This window comes from Carlito syrichta, unplaced genomic scaffold, assembly GCF_000164805.1.
Source record: "Carlito syrichta isolate Samal-C Ts95f unplaced genomic scaffold, Tarsius_syrichta-2.0.1 Scaffold305309, whole genome shotgun sequence".
Classification (NCBI taxonomy): Eukaryota; Metazoa; Chordata; class Mammalia; order Primates; family Tarsiidae; genus Carlito; species Carlito syrichta.
The window spans coordinates 331,536-352,128 of NW_007249405.1; the positions used below are offsets into that span (position 1 = coordinate 331,536).

The window sequence follows — 20,593 nt, forward strand, 5'->3', positions numbered from 1 at the left end:
CTTTTGACTTAAACTGGATCTACTTTTAATAATGACACTTAATTCATTGCAATTCTACTTACTGCATAATATAAGTAGGATTTTACATGGGATATGTAATTTTGTTTGTTTATTGATTTATTTAATTTTTAATTTTTTTATTTTATTTTTGAGTTGGAGCCTCAGTCTGTCGCCCAGACTGGAGTGCAGTGGCATGCTCCCGACCATAGCAGTCTCGATCTGCTGGGCTCTGGCGATCCTTCCGCCTCAGCCTTCCAAGTAGCTGAAACTACAGGTGCGCGCTACCATGCTCTGTTAATTTTTTGATTTATTGTAGAGATGAGGTCCCGCCAAGTTGCCCAGGCAGGTCTCAAACCCACGGGCTCAGGCAATCAACTCACTTCAGCCTCCCAAAGCACGGGATTACAGGCTGAGCCACCGAGCCCGGCTGTTTTTTTAATTTTTAAAATACTTTATCATTTTTGTTTTCACTGCGATTTTTTTCTTTAATAACTTGAAACATTTATTCTTTTGTGATATGTGCTTTCAAAGAATCTGAAATTCTTAAGGCTTAATTTTCCAATGATTAAAAATTATTTAAATTTTGACTTCACATTGATAAATAAAAATTAAAATCCTTCAAAAATTTTTTCATTTCCCATCCTGAATTCTGTTAAATAATCTGTGATTTTAAAATCGAGATTATTAATCAATTTTAATATAATGTTTCCTAGGAATCATTTTTGACGTTTATATTAACATATTATTAACATATTATTAACATATTATTTCGCTAGTAATTCTATAGCTGGCATCTTTACCCTTTTATATTATGCTTTCTATGCTTAAGTTTTTGTTTTGATTAATTTCTGACTGGAATATTAATCTCAATATTAATTTTTTTAGGAAGTATAGGACATGTTTTAAATCTTCACATGATAGAAGTAAAATTCCTGTTGTGTCTTCACAGCATTTGATATTCTGGGTCACAATATTTTCCTCTCATATCTCTGTAGAATGCATTATAAATAAATGTGACTGTGAAAGAATGTATTATAGTCTCTAATATTGTATTATAGAGGAGGAGACAATTTTCTGTTTCTTTTGGCAGTAACCTATTTTTCTATCTAGATTCTTGATAGTTTTTTTTAAAATTTCAATATTCTCAAAATGTAGATTCTAACTAGTTTGAATTAGATCTTTTCATGTTGTAATTCTGTATGACCTTTTTATATTAAAAGACCCAATTTTTAAAGTCAGGTAATTGTCTTCTATTATTGTTTTCATTTTTTATTCTTCTATGACCTCTTCTCTCTTATGGCATTTTTATTGTATGGGTTTTATGTAATTTTCCTGCATTTCTTCTCTCTCTCTCTCATCTATCTCTTTCTTCTTTATCATATTTAGCTTTCTTTGTTTACTGTAAATTTTATGAGAACTTCTTGAGTATTCTTACGTCTAACCTATCAATTTATCTGTTCACTCTGAATTCCTTGCAGTAACCACATTTTCATGTTAAAACTACATTCCCTGAACTCAGACATGTTCCTTTTCTTAATGCAATGTCCTTTCAAGCCCTGCTGAGACTACAATGAAAGATTTGGCAAGGTTTTCTCTTGTTTATTTCAGAAAATATTTTTCTTAAAGAGAAGCACTTTGATGCTTTAATGTTATCTTTTCTTCATGGATTACAGACCCCTGTATCATGCCCAGCAATTTTCTTAGCTTGGGTGGTGGTGAGAAGTAGTTTAATTTCACACTTGCCCTATACCATGTTGATCTCTGTTGAACTCTTTCAGACTCACATGAAGAAGAAGAAAAAAAAGTTAAAATTGCATGTAAAGTTCCTTTTCCAGATCAGAAATCTATGTCTCCATGACAGGGTGGGTGAGAGCAAAATCTGGGAGCAGCCAAAGAAGGAAGATTTGGCAGTGTCAGGAAGGAAATGAATACGGGGCTGTTTTCCTTACTAAGACTGTCTTCATAAGTACCGCCCATGGTCCTGCCCAATTTTTGCTTAGCCTGCTATCTCCATACCTTTAGCTGAGAGAAAGCACAGACTGCAGTCTTCCTCGGTGAGGTCTACAGCATTCAGTAAACTTCCTGCAGAAATCTGCTTGCTGGAGTTTCCCTGAACCTTAGCCACTGGATTGTGGGTAGTGGAATCCCTTAGGGCTGCCTTCTCTCCACTGACTCCCCAGGGAGACCATTACTTCATGGGAGAGAGAAGAGTCTGTTGGCGTTGCCCTCAGAATGTCTTACCTACCCTATACCTTATGGAAATACCAATAGTTTTCCAGCAGGTGGGCATCAACTTTCCCTATGTTCTACTTCTGATACAGAATGTTTTGAACTGAAATTGCATGGTAATGACCTTTTGGATCAGAACTGGAAAGAGGAAGAGAATTAATAAGTGAGCTCAGGATAATTTTGCACTGGGAACCAACATTGTTTCCAGACTATATCTCTTCTTCATGCCCTTTTCCTCACAGAAGCAGTTAAGTCACAGTTTCCAAAAAGTCAGCACTGAATTGAATAAATGGTTTGCTTTTCACATGGTAAGTCAGTGAGTATGCCTCTAGAGCCAAAGTTCAGATTTTCAGAAGTCAAATTTCTGTCTAATGGAAGAACCCTCTGGCCTCCCAGTGGGCAGTAAATGGTTGTTTTCTTTGTCTTTGTACAGCACAATTTAGGCTAAGGGATCCAATCTCTTCAAAGTGGGTTTGGGGCTCATATCTACTCTACAGATCTGAGTGCAACAGAGTGACCAGGTCTGCATATCAAATTATCCTAGTTTGAAGTATCAGTCAACTGGAAGTCAGTCCTCAGAGATGGCGTAGTCTGTATTCCCTTAGACTAGGCCTTCTTAGGAGTTTGAGGTAACTGTGCTTTGGGCTGGTTTACAGGGAGCTTGTAAACAGGCCAGGGTGTATTCTCCTTGGGACTGGCTGATGCCTTTAGGGCAGGCTGAGCAACTCCGATGAAATCAGGCTCCTCTTAGCTCCTTTTGGAGTTTCCTATTGAAAGATGATCTCCTCTTATCTCATAGGATTCAGAAAACTTCTATATATAGAAAGTCCCCCACTGTTGTTCTCTGGGATCTTTCTAAGGGCCATGCTTATTTATAATTCACTCAACCTTATTAATTGTTTACTATGCATCAGAAATAGCGTAAAGTGTTGACATTACAAGGGAGAATGAAACATGTAGAGTGTATAAATTATATTCAGTCAAGTTTAAATCTTGTTTCATCAAAAAGTAAAAGGGTCATTAAGAATGAAAATACTTAGATGAAGGCTCATTTATTCACATATACATTCACAAATCCCAGGGTAATAATATGAAGATTTAGAAAGTGATGGTAATGGGAATTGAGAAAACAATTTCAGGGGAGTTGGAACGTCACAACCAGGTGAACTATGTGGAAGAAAAGTGGGTAGCTTTGAAACCAGCCTGACTTGGACTTGGTCTTTGCTACTTGCTACATGTATGATAGGTCATAAGTGATAACCTCTCAGACCTTCTCCTTTAGAAAATGAAGGTAAAAACAAAACCTATCTCAAGATAGTTGTGATGGACAGATAAGATGATGAAGATGGGGATTCTTAGCTCAGAGTCTGATATGTAGTAGATACACGAAAACAATTTGTTTATTTTCTTAGTTTGTGTGCTTCATATGTGTATTTGAATAGTGATAAATAATTCAGTACTTTTTTTGGAATGATATATGAATTCACCCTGTTTATCCTATTTTTAGCACCAGTCTGTTGGAATTTCACCTGAGTCTAACACTCACCTACACTACCCTCCCCCACCCTCACCACACTGACGGTGTCCCAATACCATTCCCAAATCTACTGCAGAATATAGTTGGGGATTAAATGCCCCCTAGTGGTTATGAGGCAAAATTCCAGCCAGATGCTCAAATAGCCGAAGTAAGTGTGTTTAAAATGTTTCACTAACTATAGACTGGTGTGTTCTCAGTTCCATTACATAGATGCTGTCACATGACTGATCGGATTTCAACTTCAAGTTACTCAGGCTGCACACTGACATCAGCCCTCTGCAGACTTGGAGAATTGCAAACCGGAATTTAGAGAGAGAATGAGTTTCAGGATTCTCTTATGATGGTGCTGCCACAGGTCTGATACCTGGGATGTGACTCCATGGACCAGGCTTTCAGAGCCAGAAGGACACACAGGCAAGCAGACTCTATGTTTGGGTCACCACTCCAAGACTGTCATCTGTCTTGCTCATAGAAGGTGTTTAATAAATATCTGTCAGATGGATATACTGTTGATGGCAAATGCAAGGGTACTTATGAAGATCACAGAAAAGGTCATTTGATTATCTCAGGAAATATAGGACCTTAGTTACTCTAGTGGAATTTGGATATGTCAAGTTTGTCTGGAGTGAAAGATATAATTTATCCAGATCCAATAAGTTTCTGGAAACTAGAAGACAAAAAGCCTAAGTATCTTTAATAATCATAGGGTGAATGGGAACTAAATTGTTTGTGTGAATCACATTAATCCAGCACCTGGCTTATTAATTTTGTAATATATAGCAGCTGCACAATAAATGTTTGTTGTTGATTGACTGTCACATGTCAAGCTTTGTTTGAGAAGCTTTACATATTGCTCACTTAACCATGACAGTCTGACCAATGAGATATCATTCTCAATCTTATAGGCAAGGAAATGAGGCTCAGAGAAGTTACTCACCTGGGCTACTGGCTCATAGGCGATGTAGCTGGAATTTGAACACAGCTTTGCTTGACTGAAAATCTATGCCCTGCTTACCTTACCTTACTGTAGTGGTTTTCTCCTCAAAGTTTGGATCAGATATAGTGAAGTTACCACATTTAGTTTCAATTATCATGTGGGAAACAAATCTTCATTTTCCTTCTGGGTCAAAATTTGTCTGAATCTGGGTTTTCCAGGGCTGGGTCATATTCATGACCATCTTCCCCAGAACTGAACACTGCACTGGATAAATGTCAATGCACTGGATAAATGGATGGGCATTAGAACAGCATGTGAGCTCTACACAACAGTAGTCATAAACATCACACAAGATGCAACCACAAAATCTGTCCTGGGGGAGTCACAAATGCCTCTCCCACTTTCAGGTGTGTTTTGTGAATATTTTTATTTATGTGACATTGAAGACGAATATCTCAAACATAGGAAGAAACAATTATCTTTTACTTTCTAAGACAGAGAACGAAGTCTCAGAATAAATGTTCAATGATTTGGCATTAGTCCTCAGTGAGCAGGCAAAGAAGTTTCACTGTCCTGTCACTGAGACCTGTGTGGCTTCTATCATTCATAGTACCCTGGCTCTTAGACCTACTCAAAGACTCATTAATTTGCTTAAGTGGGTTGGAAATATCAAAACAAAGATTTGAATTATTGTAATCACAACCACCTTTCTGCATTCAGCTTATCTGTTTTACCTAGAGCTATGGGGATTCTATCTGTGATTACACGGGAGAGTCTCCGTTTCTAATACTCAATTATGAAAACATGTATGACAAGACTTTATAATTAATACAATTTTAAAAAATAAGAAAGCTGTTTAAAGCTAAGTATAAATGTGGGGATTAACTCAAGTTTTAATATCATTGTATGGTTTTTCATATCACCATAATGGGGGTCCAGAAAAGAGGTGGAGGTTGCAACTTATGCAGTGCCTGAGGACCTGTCTAGGGGCAAGACTGGATGATAGGGGTTTCTTGCAAAAAGACTAGAGAATGCAGATGGGATAGGAGGTACAACTGAAACCTAGTCCTGTTCAGGTGAAGAACAGGACTGTGGACCATAACAGGCCCAAGTAGTCATGGACTGAGAGTCATTCTGTGTACTCCCGTGTTGTCTATTAGAGAGGGAGAGGCATTTACCCTGAGCAGAGAATCTTGGTTTATACACATTGGTGTAGAAATGATACTCAGGCCAGAAATGGGAAACTCCCCTGAAAATCATGGAGCCAGAGACATGATTATACTGGTTTCTAGTTTGTAAAATCAAGTTCAATAAACATTTTTTTAAGAATCTAGTAACAAAGTTCAACCTACTTTGGGGATATAAGGAAGGCTGAGACAAGAAGATCATAGACCAAAATTCTTAATGTAAACTTCTATGATTGAGATTTTGTAGAACCGCAAATGAGAAACATTTCGTGGAACTTGGGGAGGGGCTGGTCATGGCTGGTTAATTAAGAGGTATATCCTAGAGAAACTGATATGTGAGCTGAGTGTGAAAAAATGAGTTGAAGTAGCTAAGCTAAGAAGTAGGGTGCCTGGTAGTATGAGTGAAGGCAGAAAGTGGAAACTACAAGGTAGTGAGGACAAATAGTGGCCATTCAGGCCTATTAGATTTGGAAAGGTTTGTAATGAGAAGCCAGAGCTCGGTCTTCAAAACCACTATTTCAAAATGGGACAAGGCCCAGGGCCTGGGTCGTTGTCCTGAGTTAGAAAAACTTGCTGCCAAGAGGAAAAAGTCTTGTCTTTCTGGGGTCTCCTTCAATCATCTTCAATGTCTCAACATCGCCAACACAGGTGACAGAATATAACATTACTAGGACTGAACTGGAAAGGGAGTTGATGGACCCTGGATTACTGCCTAACATTTACTCCTTAGTTTAGTCTCCAAGACAGATTGAATAACAGCATTAGTCATTTCTACTTTGATCAGACAAGCTTAGTTATTGGTCTGCAGTGCTTTACCATTAGTGCCATGGGTCATCAGTCATGTTTTATTAACAATATTAATCTCCCACTGCCTAACTGTTCTCATTTCAATCAGGGCTTGGGGTGTGTGACTGCATTTGCATTACTGTCTAATTCTGCTTTCTGGTAACTAGTAAATCCTTGGATTTCACCAGAAATAGAAATGCCAATATTTCACATTCATCTTAATGTGAGTCTCTTTGTGTGATTCTTTCTTGGATCACAAGAGGACTCCCAGATTAACTACAAATAGGATATATTGAAAGTTTTGAAACAATTAAACTCTGGGATTGCATCTGAATTCTCATAATATACCAAAGCACAGATGTTAGAAACCATCTGAAAACCTACTGGGCTTCAATTCTATATAGTAATTAATATTTGTTGAATAAATGAATGAAGTGTCTGCTATGTACCAAAACCGGTTTTAAATTGCTATGTAAGCTCTAGATTCTTTAAACTTGGAAACCTAACATACAAGTAAATTAGGTCCAAATCTCTATAATATAGTAGAAACCAAATTAATTACTATGTAGTAAAAATACCAAGAAAGTATTATTTTTGATGATCCACATAATTAGAAAAATAAAACTGCAGGAATTTGTTTTCTGTTCTGGAGGTGCTAGTGAAGATGGGTAGTGTCTGAGGAACTCTCCCCTGGGGGTCCACCTCAGTTCAGCCCTGATATTTCCAGTCCATTCAGAAGGCTCAAAATAAAAATAAATAAGTAAATAAATAAAAACAAGCCGGGCTCGGTGGCTCAGCCTGTAATCCCGTGCCTTTGGGAGGCTGAGGTGAGTAGATTGCCTGAGCCCACGGGTTTGAGATCCGCCTGGGCAGCAAGACCTCATCTCTACAATAAATCAAAAAATCAGCCGGGCATGGTAGCGCATGCCTGTAATTCCAGCTACTTGGAAGGCTGAGGTGGAAGGATCGCCGGAGCCCAGCAGGTCGAGGCTGTGGTGGCTGGGAGCGGCCACTGCACTCCAGTCTGGGCGACAGAGTGAGACTCCAACTCAAAAAAAATAAAAATATAAATAAATAAATAAATAAATAAATAAAAACAGGCAGAGTTAACACATGGAAGAGCAGATGCAGATGTAAGGGCTGGGGTATGGAACCGAACAACGTGGGTGATGAGAACAGGTAAGGGACAGGGCACAAGGGAGGTACAACAGGAAGATTCCAGAGAGGGGATCTTAAATTGCTACTCTTGGAAACTTCCTGTGCAGCCAAGTGGTTGGTTAGGAGAATTTAAAAGCCTAATGAGTTATTGTGCACCCAACTCATGCAGCTGGTCATCTGCTTCAGTTTTCATTTGTCCTCTTGTCTCCTTGCCTGCATTTCCTGTCTCTTATGTGCCCTCTGGGTCGTGCAAGCCTTCCCCGCATGACAGTCTTCTTTCTATATCTCAACAGTAACTCCACAGGAGCCTATCTGAGGTTTGCAGATGCAGCTGCCTGCTTAACTCTGATCTGAGCCCTTTGGATTTTGATGGAACCCTTGCTACCCAAGCAAAACCACTCTCTTAGGCCAGATTGGTGTTCTAGCCTGATGCTCACTTCTCTCTGATTCATATTCCTTCTATTTTCCATTTGACATGGGAGTCCAAACAAATTTAGTGGTTCAGCCCATCCCAATGATAGTAGAAAAGCAGCAGAAAATTGTGGAAAGATGGGTTTTTAAAAGGATAATTTACAATTTGAATACCTTATCCAGAAATCACTACCAAGATCTCTTTTTTTTTTCAAAGTTAAAATTATCCTTCACCTACCTAGATCTCAACTGGAGTTTGACATATGAAAGAATGACAAGGGGAGATTGATAAGAAAGAAAGGAGAAATAAGTAAAATGAGAAAATCGTGGTGACTCATTGAATTGCCCCCACGAAATTCTTGAACTCTACTGTGGCTCTGAAACTATGTAACCTTAATTATTTAAAAACCATATACTTCTCCCACCCATACATACAGTTTATTAGTAAGGAGATACTGGCAGCTCCCCGAACCCTTCATGTGTGACCTTTTGGGGTCATTGTGTTATCTGGACAGCCTCCCCACCCTTATTTGGCATACCTTGTTATTGTGTTGCCCTATAGAACCTCTCTTAGAATGCTTGACAGAGTTAGTCTTCAATACATTATTCTAAGCCTTATTTTAGGTTAATAATTTTTCTGTTATTAAACACCCTTTGCATTTTTATCTAAACCTTGGCCAAAAGTCCTCAAAAGGCACTAAATGCATTGGAAAGGAAATCAAATTTATTCCTAGTCAAAAGAATATCTTCTATTTGCATGAATTTCTATGTATTGCCAAGAGTTATAGTCTAGAATAATAGGTGAAAGAACAGAAACCTGCATTTGGGCACTCACAATATTCCCTTTCATTTTTTATTAAATTGTGACTTGTGAATAATGTTCTTTCAGTGAATGCTTCAGTTTGATATCTGTATGTGAGTGGAATTCGAGCATTGTGAGATCTCTTGTCTAATTCAGAGGCCTGGGTGAATCATGGCTCCAGTCCAGCAGAAAAGTTGAAGGCATCAGAATACATAGATGGACAGCAGAGATGTGAATGTTAATAGTGTACTTTTCTCAATACCTGTCTGGTTTCCTGGGCCTCAGAGGTGGATAGTCCCAAGGCCTGGGACATGAAATTGAGACTTTGGATGTTTTCTGCAGGTCTAAAGACCTGTCTACACATTCCCCCCAACATGAAATTCCCTCAAATTATGGCACCTTTGAAATTCAAACCCAAAGGCTGGTGAATGAGGATTAAGACTCTATCCATCCTAATCTGTTCACATAAGTTTATTGAGATCTTATCAATAAACTTGTTATACAGACTGTTTCTGGATATACTTTTTTATTCAACAAAATGTTTATTAAATATTTATTGACCATTTATCGGGCATGTGTCAGGCACTGTACTAGGGGTAGTGGGATCTAGAAATGTCTGTAAATGTCTAATATGTAATGTGTGTGTGTGTGTGTGTGTGTGTGTGTGTAGGCAAACATACATGTCAAGAGATGAAGCATGCCATACAGATTCTAAGTATTTTTAGGAGCACAAGGATGATGATGGTGCTCAACTAATCAAATCTAAAGGCTTCAAAGAAGAGGGGGCGATTAAGTTTAGAGCAATATGAGAAGGACAAGGTGTGAGAAAGGCATTTTCTACAAAGGTAAACAGGTCTTCATATCACTGGACTATGGTGCGACATTCAATACAACGTGGTCTAGGATGTAAGAAGAGGAACAGAAAAGGTAGTTGGATTAGACGATGAAAGGCCAGAAGGCCAGACCCACAAAAATTGGAATTTATCCATCAGAAGGTAAGGCTCAAAGCTTTAAAGCCATGTGTCATATTCTCCACTGGGGACATATCCCATGCCCATGAGGTAACTAATTCTTTCCAATAGAATTGAGTTAAAATCTTGTGTCATTTCAGGCCAAAGTCAATAAGAGAAAGTTTTCCATCTCCCTGGAAGCCACAAGTGTAGAAAGTGTAGCTACAAATTAACCTGCTTGCTATTGTGATGTGAGAGATAAATAAACCTCTGGGTGTTAGGCCACTGAGATTCAGAGTTAATTTTTACTGTTGCAGAGCTTAACCTAACCTGACTAAAATCTTCTTAGAATTCTATTACTTTTTTCTTTTTATTTTCTTTCTTCTTTTCTTTTCTTTTGGAAATTCACACTTTTAATTTCTCTCAGACTTTATTTTCATATCTGGTTAAAAAATGCTATCCCCGCCCCGTCACAGCTGAGTGGAAGTTAAATGTAATAATGAGAAATCACACTGCAAACTGTGAAGTGCTGAAAAAGGAGGAGATCCATCATTTTTAGGCAACCATCAATATTGCCTAAATAGGAAACAAGGACCTTAATTATTCCTTGTAACTTCTTCATGACCTTGAGTGATCTTGCCATCTGTGGCCTGGAAAATCTTTTTGTCAGGGAAGAAGCCAGTTCTTTCTTTCTGTAGATAGGATATAATTTCCTCTCTGCAAATAGCCTTACTTTCATGTAGTGGGTCATTAAGTTTGCCTATATAATAGTTAGACATAACATTAGGATGATAAAGTAAGAAATGAAATCTTCCCTAAATATCTATATCTTATTCTACACTTTGCGTGGTATAATTTTAGAAAAAGAAAAGAAAAGAAACAGCTCAATTCACTGCCATTGTTTGAGGACCAAATGCATATTAAAGCTGTCTTGAAGTGCTTCGGCCTGCTGTGGTCTCTCTTAGCATCTTCAAAAGCTTCTTCCATGTAGATAATGGTGGCTCCTCATCTCTCAGTAGTAGTCTTAAGAAAAAAGTGAAATGACTAATTCCTGGGACTATAATAGCTAATACAGAACAGTACTTGGGGCCACTTACTGTTCTTTAAGGCTTTACAAGCATTCTGTCACTTAACTTTTTATAACAACCCTCTGAAGGACATTCAACTATTAGCTTCGTTTGTTGAATAAGGAAACCAAGGCATGGGTAGACTTGAACTACTCAGTCTGTGCTCTGAGTCACATTACCTCGCTAAAATGATAGAGAAGGCCAACGTAGTGGCTCAAGCCTGTAATAACAGTACTTTGGGAGGCCGCGGTGAGAGGATTGCCTGATCTCAGGGGTTTGAGACCAGCCTGAGCAACTTGGTGAGAACTCATCTCTGCAATAAATCAAAAACAAGCCAGGCATGTAGTGCACATCTGTAGTTCCAGCTACTTGGAAAGCTGAGCCGGAAGGATCCCCTGAGCCTAGCAGGTTGAGGCTGCGGTAGCCATGAGTGTGCCACTGCACTCCGGCCTGGGCAACAGAGTGAGACTCCAATTCAAACAAAAAAAAAATGATGGCGAAAACTAAAAAGCCTAACTTTACCTGAGGATGACTAAGCTACTTTCTTTGCAATCAGGTGGACTCAAATGTCCGAGAGAAGTTAAGTTTAGTTACAGAAAAACAGAGTTAGATTTCTTGTATACTTGAGTGCATCTCTTGAAACACTTTTTCCTGCTGTATCCACAGGAGTTGATTTCAAGGATAACAGTGACCTTTTGAAACATTAACAGATGTGCTCTTTCCCACTTCCTTAGTACAACCAGCCCAGGCATCATAGCTCTCTACACAGCTGCCTTCAGGGTACGACCTTTATTCCACCAATGCAGACCAAAAGAAGGAAGTCCGCACTAGGCTTTCAAAATACCTCATGGAGGACCTCATAAATAGCTTGAAGAGAAATGACTTTTCCTGTTGCAAGAGGATGTATCTTGTGAGCATTGAGAACAGAGAGCCTGGAATAATAAATATGAAGGAATACTGCGATTAGAAGGGTGCTGAGGTCTACTTACTGTGTATGGATAAGGCAAGGGTAACCTTCTGGATTTTCCTAGCTATCATAAGGTGGAAAGTGTACTGTTTAGATGTCTACATTATGGGAGAGACCAGAGACAATGCCACTGTGTCTTCTGCAGCCCAGAGCTGGGTAAGAGGCAGTCAAACACTCCATTTCTAGTAAGGATGCAGAAATTTAGCCAGGATTGAGAGAGGGAGATTTGAGCATCATGTACCTGGAAGGAATGTGATAGTGCAGGCCTGTCCTGGGCCAGATGGGGACCCAGACAAAAGTCAAAAACAAGGACAATCTCCTCTGAGGGGGCAGACAGGCTTCATTTCAGCTGATGCCTACTCTCCCAGTTCCCTTGCTTGATTGGATCCCCTGTGCCACTCCAACACCCAAACACACACACACACACACACACACACACACACACACACACACACACGAAGAGCGAGAGAGAGAGAGAGAGAGAGAGAGAGAGAGAGAGAGAGGAAGGAGAGAGAAAACAAAAATTCACTATAGAAGTACAGCCTCTGGAGTTAGATGCCTTTGCTAAGCCAGAAAATGTGGAAAGTCTTCGTAGGCTGAAAAACTCTGCAATGACTGACTTTACTCTGAATAACTAACATTACGTCTCCTTCCATCAGATGTATTAGTAATGCAAAGGGAAATTTAGTTGAGGAAGATTTCCTTTTCCACACACTAGTGTGAATAGTTTGGAAATTGCATGCCATTCTCAGCCTTTCTCATTTGTGCAGAGTGAAATTGGACACACTGCATGGTAGAGCTTACCCAGGGTCGGGGATTGGAAAGTGCAGTGCCAGGTCTGAGTAGCAGAACAGGCAGGAGGGAATCAGACCTTTACTAATTATTTAACTGAGCAAAACTGTAGTATTTCCCTCTGGAACAGCCATAGTATTCAGCTGTAGAAACTCAAACTGAACATACTGAGCGAGACTAATTAGAAGAGGATACAAATGCATGGTGTAAATGCGGACCCCTCATTAAAACTGCAGGTGCTACATTAGAAGGTAGAGAATGCGGGGGGTGGGGAGGGAGTCCTGGATTCCAGGAAGGACATTACTGACACTGTCCCTGAGGGCCAGGGCAGGAAGGGAGACAAGCAAGCCCCTGAGAATTGCAACAGGTGAGGAGGAGGGTTTAGGGAATCAAGCAAGTGAGCAAAAGGGGTTAAGATGACAGTCACAGAAGGTGAAGATGCCAGTGCTCAGTAGGTAGAAAGAGGTCTTGGAAATGAGTTGTCAAACTAAATGCAATGAAACAAGCACAGATTACTTAAGCTTCTTAAATTGAGCTCTTGTAAAAGCATAGTGTGAGATAATTGGGACACAGGTTGAGCTGAAATTTGCTTTTGTTATATTAATGGAGGAAGAGTGTGTTAAGAAAATTAACAGTAAGAGAATGTGGCAGGGAGAGTGTACAAACAAAGGAGACAAACAGAGTCCAATCACCTCAAGCACTTAGAAGCAACCATTTGTATATAAACAATAGTTAGACTAATAGCATATCATTTGAAACTCCCCACAGAAGGAGCTTCAATAAACGATCATCATCAGGTAATACTTAGCAATCATGGTTCTTGCTTTCCCCCTCACCTATGAGTCATAAAACTGAGGTTTATTTGCAGTATTTAATAATTTAGGTAATTTACGAATTCAGACACTTCTCCCTCCCAGTTACTCCTAATTAGGTTTCTTATCATTAAGAATCAGAAATTTAGGAAACACTTCTGCAAATTCACTAGAAAAAATTGTAGGCTTTTGTATGAAGAGTTTCACATTTTTCTTCTACTGGGACAACCTTATATTCAGGTGCCTATTTATATGCTGATGAGCTAGGTCCCATTCTCAGCAATTCCCCTTCTGGGAATATACCTGGAGGAATTCAAATCACTCTGTGTTCAAATTTGCACACACATGCTTATTGCAGCATTAGTCACAATAGCAAAAACATGGAACCAACTTTGCTATCCATCGAAAGTGGACTGGATAAAGAAAATGAGGTACATTTACACAATGGAATATTATGTAGCCATAAAGAAAAACAAAATTATGAACTTTGCAGCAACATGGATGGAATTAGAGTCTATAATACTCAGTGATTTATCACAGAAACAAAGATCTGAGTACCAATGTACCCACTCATAAGTGGACCTTGAACATTTATCATAATACCACAAGAAAGGAATTCACAGTAGTGGGACACTGCCATTGGGGGGGCATAACCAATAAGGTTACCCATACTGTATCTGTACGATGACCACATATGTACCTAACCCTCATTTGTACTCCACAATTTAAAAATAAAATTTAAGAAATTATTTTTTTAAAAAAATTGGAGTAGATTCTTGAAGTCCATGAAAGTCCTTAGTACTGGGACCCAGGAATTGAAGAGGTGAACTTGATATGACCATGAAGGTATAAGAAATTGGAAACTGTGAAGGAAACCAAGGTCTGAGCTGAGAACCTTCAGCTCAAGACCACATATGATTAGTCACACAAAGCCCAGTAAGTGAACTCACCCCGGCCTCAGTGCTGATGTTCAAGATCCTAACATGCTTAGGATGGCAGAGCGGGTTAGAGTGTTGGGAGCAGAAGCTAGAATTCAGGAGGAAGGAAAAGGCTCTAAGTCTGGGAAGGAAACACCAATAAGAACTAGACAGGATGTTGTGTCTTCTGTCAAGAAAGCTTAGGGGTTTGTGGGGAAAAAACTAGAGTGTGAGGTGAGAAACTTCATTGGAAGTCCAAGTATGTGGACTGAGCAAGACAACTGAGGCTAGATAAGTTTGCAATGTGATGAGTATGAATTTCCCAGGGGCTAAACCAGGTACCAGGTACCAGCGCACAGTGCCACAACTAATTCCATACCTTACCCACTGAGATCTATAACTTACCTTGGTTTACTTGACTTATAAATGGAATAAGGATGTGCTGAATGTACTGGCAGAGAGGGCTGTGAGTGGGCACACCTGGTAGAGACTAGGCTGGACATGGGCTGTTGGGTGGATTAGGAATCGTGGTTAACAAGACTCCCCACCCACCTCTGTCACAGGGAAAGTAAGCTTTTTGTTGCCCATTCTGACAAAAGGTTAACAGGAAAAAAAAAATCACACTTCACTTATGCAATAAATATTTACTGAGTATGGCTAGCATGATGATGGAGCCTTCAGGGACTATGAAACAATAAGGCATTCCTTTCATTCAAGGAGCCTAATGGCTGTGCTTTGTTCATCCAACACATATGGAAACAGCAATTTAAGACAAGAGTCTCATTAAATGGCAGGAAGAATGGTAGAGTCCATGACACTACAGAAACTCAGAGGAGGGATGAATCAAGGAGGGCTTCATGGAGATAGCAACCCAAGATGAGCCTTAAAGAATGGGTATAATTTAGATACACGCATAGAGATGGAAGGAAGGTCCTGGTGGAAAGATACACCGGGGGTTATAAGAATTAAACAAAGCTGGGCTTCATGGCTAAGCCTGTAATCCCAGTGCTTTGGGAGACCGAGGTGAGTGGATTGCCTGAGCCCGCAGGTTTGAGACCCACCTGGGCAACTTGGCGAGACCCTGTCTCTACAATAGATCAAAAATTAGCTGGGCGTGGTGGTAGCGCACGCCTGTAGTTCCGGCTACTTGGAAGGCTGAGGCGGAAGGATCGCCGGTGCCCAGCAGTTCGAGGCTGTGGTGACCGGGAGTGTGCCACTGCACTCCAATATGGGTGACGGAGTGAGACACCAACTCAAAAAAAAAAAAAAAAAAGAATTAAATGAGATACTTCACAAACATCACTTTCACATGCTAAGTCTTGCTAAGACTTTTGGCACCAAAAATGCTCATAGCAAATGAGATATATGTAAGGTTATTGCTGCTGATATTATTTCTGCTACCTTTACCACTGTTATCATTTTTATTTTTATGCCATTTTCACTAATTTTGGTAAAGACAATAAGAATTAATGGGACACATTTGGGAGATAGCAAAGAGGGCATGTTGTGACTTTGTTCTTCAGAAGTATGTGGGATAAAATGAATCACAATGAACAAGATTTTGCACACTTATGAACAAGTGTTTGTACATTTATGAACAAATGTTTGCAGAACTGTTTCTATCAACAGTGTATCAAAACTGCTTGTACTCAAAAGGGATCATGGGAGAAAGCTGCACTGAGAAATTTAAGGTTCCATAAATGCCACCACTGATTGCTGTGTAACTAAAAATCACTGTGATTTAGTCAATGAATGTATCTCTCAAAAAATGAAGCAGAATATTCTAAGCTCCTGGACAGACATAATTCCTCTCTTTCTTCTTCTCTCTTTGTCCAGTGGTCTAGTTGTTTTGTTGCAAACACATCAATAGGAAGGAGATCAAGGTGCTGTGATTCTCTTTAGTGCCTAGCGATGATGTTGCTAGGATAGAGAGAGCAAACACTAGTCTGGAGCAAGGAGGGATTTGTGTGTTCACACATTCAAAACATCCCTGTAGGTGCTGTATTCAAAAAATGGCAAGTAAGATTTCAGCTGACACTGATTATTGCCCAAGTCTCAGAACCACACTACCATATTGCAATGGTCAATCTCTCTTTGTTCTCTTTGCTGTCATGTTCTATAAATATCGAAGAGGCTGCACAGGCAGCAATACTGAGTGGAATCCTGTGCTTCCTGGGTGCACAATGCCTGTCAGGATAGAATCTCTGGGTCTGCAGGCTAATTTCATAAAGGGGGATTATTCAGTCAACAGTAAATAGCAACAAACTCTGATTTCACTTTTCATGCTATGTGATGGAACTGAGCAACTGGGCTGTGTGTGTACATACATTAGGAGGTGATTCTGAAGAACTATGTTACACTGTGGCCAGTGGAAGTGATTTGCTCAGGCTTTGTTTTGCTGCGGGGGGTCTTTGGGTCCCTTGAGTGCCGGGCTGACTCCCTGGACATCTCCCAGCTGAAACTTTTATTCTGAGTGTTCACAAAGAAGCGAACCTCTAGCAAGGAGATGGCTGTTTCAGTAGTTCTACCTCTTAATGTATAAAAACAAAATAATTTCAAGAATATCCAGAGGATTAAGAAACATCAACAATACAAAACAACTAGACTTTTAAAAAATATGTATTTTCCTTTTTGGTATAAAGGACCAGCTTGAGGTCTGTGAATTAGTACAATGACTAAACATATTGTTAACCATGTAAGAAGCAGAAAGCTGTTGTTTTCCACATGCCTGGTTTGTTCCTTCCATAAAATCTTGTTGCAGAATAAGAAACAGTACAGTATTAGCTTAATAAGGATCTTTGCCTCAATGTTGCCCTTGGATACTTTGAAAGGGAAACTGACCAAACTCTGACTCTTTATTCCAGGAGGCAACTTGTTGCAAATGGTTGTACCACAACCCACAGTCAAAGAATCTGTTTTTCATGATGTTCAGTGAAAAGAATCATCAAAGAATCATCCTGCCTTATTTAGTGCTATGTCTCTCACTGCACAGTCACTGCCCCGGGGATGTGGGCTTTCTACACCTCTGGAGTTCCTAGCCAAAAACTCACAGCTCTAACCCCTACTAGACACAGACATTTCAAGCACTTCTAAAGGATTAATTAAAAGTTCTTTCACCTAAGGAAAGAGGGAAAGTAAAAGTCATCCACTCACAAATGTCACTCATGATTCATACATTTGCAGCAACAGCAGCAAAAAAAAAAAAAAAAAAGCACCTGTATTCATAAGAAACTACAATATGTCTTTGCACACAGAAGCTCATTGCTTTAACTCATTAGGGTTTCTTTTTTTCCTCCCTCTCTCTCGCTCTATGCAAAGAAAGTAAACAACACCCATTCACCATACTGGCTATGATACTTTAATTGGCTCTCTTAGTTCCACCCGTCTCATTATTTTAAGTCAATGTTCAGAGTGGAAGGCAGGAAACTTACCTTAAAGGAGTAGTAGAAGGAGCCCCATTCCTCTTCCACCACTTCAGTGAAAGTCACTGTTTCAGTGCAAGCCACTGAGGAAGAAGACGGTATCTGCGTGGTCCCATTGGAATCGGGGCTGTCATCTGTGAAGTTGACTGACATGGCTCAGGTGGGGTTGAGACTCACTGTCCCTGTGCCTGCAGCCCAGGAAGGGTGTCCAGCTCACCCCCAGAAAGCCAGGCAGCAGCTGCAGCTCTCCACCTACTCTGCCTCCCAAGGCTTCTGGCTGGAGCTCGACTGAACAGAGGCACAGAGCCCTCCCTGAGCCCACCTCACTGAAGAGCTCTGCCTGACGACAGGGAAGATCCACATGCTATTCTCTCCCTGGTAGTCGTAATCCAGTAGCCAGCATAGTCCTCATCACCCCACAGTCCCTCCCAGGCCCGGGGCCTCTTCCCAAGAGCAAGGTGGAGCCCCCCACAGCCATCCCCGGAGCTTCCTGGACAGGCCTCCCTGCCCAGGTGTTCTTTTCCTAACTTCCACAGTAGATTTCCACTTCTGATCCAGCTTTCACAATACAGGAATTTGGACTAATCAGCAGGTCCGTTAATTCAGGTCATGTTTGTTCTTCTGAAATTAAATCATAATTGCACATTTATTTCAGGTGAGCTTGCTTTCTGACTTACAGTTCTCACCCTGTTGTTTACTCGTAGTACACATTATTTCAATAAGTGTAGGTAAACAGTATATGTATTTGTATTTTACACTGGTAGTTCTATCTAGGTTTTCCCAGGGCAGTTTTCTGGAAAGCATGGGATCTGTGTTTGTCAATGAGCCATCACCTGTTGTGATATGACTATGTGGTGCCTGGGAAAGGCTCTTATCACCTCCAGTATATTCATCTCTGTTCCTGCCTTGGACCAATACTCAGGGTGTGGGTAGAAAAGATGTGATGCAACATCTTTGGCATATAGAGAGGGGCAGTAAGAAGAATGAACTGCTGCTGTTTCACAAACAAAACAAAAAAGCTTACAAAGCACATTTACACATTCTTTCATTTCATTTCCAAAACAACTCCACGAACTAGACATGGAAATTGTATCATAAAGAGTCCTTATGTTCTCCTTTGGCATTAAAAGACTCTGGCTCTGAGAGGTGAAATGATTTACCCAAGATCTCACAGCTGGTGATGGAAATGAGCTGATAACTCACCTCTTCTGAAATTCCTAGACAGCAGTGCTTTTACTGTAACACAGGCTGATTGGCATCAAATCTCAAATGCCTACCGGGACATGAAGCTAATATAAGTAAGAGTGGCAGGTCAGGTACAAAAATAGGAACCAAGCTGTTCATATGGCAACTGAGCATAATACTTGATTACTCAAGCTGAAAACACTTTGTGAACCAAATAGGCCCAGCCACTGCTTTATGACACCTGGTATAAGAGGTAGCAGCTATAGTGACACTGGCTGCTGTGAGGTCTCCTGGGGAAGTTTTAGCATAATCCATCCAGAGAAGTGCACAGTGTACTGGTGATGGGAAGACATTAAGAATATAATGAAGGGGCAACAAGCATGAGGAAGCTTTGCAGTAAAGTAGATAAGCTGTGGGTTCTTAGGGAAAGGGTTAAAACAGGACAACAACCCAATAGTAAAATGAGCACAGTATATTCCAACTGGCAAATAAACACAAAAAGATGCTTGGCCATATTAACAACCAAGAAAAAGTAATTCAACCCAATAAAAATTTTTACCTATTAGCATAGTGAAAACTAGAGTCTGACTACCCCCAAGTGTTGGCAAGGTTGAGGAGAAATGGGTATATGTTTTTACTCCTGGTGTGAGTTAGTTGATACAATGACACTAAGAGCAATTTGGTTGTATCTAGTAAAGTTGAAAATTACACGTCTTCTAACACAATGTTCCACTTCTGCATGCAGGCAATTTTCCTTCCTTATCTGGATTACCTACATGTGTTCATTGTGGAGAAATTCATTGCACTACAAGGTTAAAATATATGTACTTTTCTCTAGGTATGTTTTACTTCAATAAAATTTTTATAAAACAAAAACCACCATGAGAAACTCCTGGGAAAATGCAGAAGCTGATTAGGGCATAGTGTGATGGAGGTGGAATGAGAGGAAATGGTAGATGCTATGGGAAATAGGTGAAGAGAGAGAGTTTTCTGGTTGTGTCCCCTTCTCTCCACTCTTGGTCCAGGTACATCTTTATTGGACCTGTGGCTACCCCAAAGAAACATTCATGCATCTGTACAAGGAGACATGAAGAAAGATGCTTTTGCAAAGTTGCTTAGAAGTAACTTAAATATTCATAGTGACAAAACCAATGAGACATTCAAACTGTAGACTACTCACATGCCCATCAGCTGGGTAAATAAATTTTCACATAGTCACATAATGAAATAATATACAGCAATGAGAACAAATGATACGCAGACAAAATTAATATAAATGAAACTCACAAACATAATACTCAGCCAAATAATAAGTAAATTTTTTCCTTTTTATAAAGTGCAGTATTATGTGTATATAGATAATATCTGCAACTATTGTATATGTATATATCCAAGACAATGAGATACTATATGGTAGTTAAAAGAAATAGTTAT

General features: G+C 39.8%; 1 protein-coding gene across 2 annotated transcripts in view; it reads right to left on the minus strand.

Annotated features, from left to right (window-relative positions):
• NPSR1 (neuropeptide S receptor 1) overlaps positions 1-18,159 on the minus strand; it is a 219,162-nt gene extending 201,003 nt beyond the window's left edge. Inside the window, exon 1 of one of the 2 annotated variants that reach the window (XM_008061523.1) lies at positions 17,984-18,159. In XM_008061523.1, the coding sequence (XP_008059714.1) occupies positions 17,984-18,127 (144 nt within the window). In that variant the 5' untranslated portion in view covers positions 18,128-18,159. The remainder of the gene's footprint in view (positions 1-17,983) is intronic. The other variant, XM_008061524.1, reaches the window with a different exon arrangement.
• Between the last annotated feature and the right edge of the window lie 2,434 nt (positions 18,160-20,593).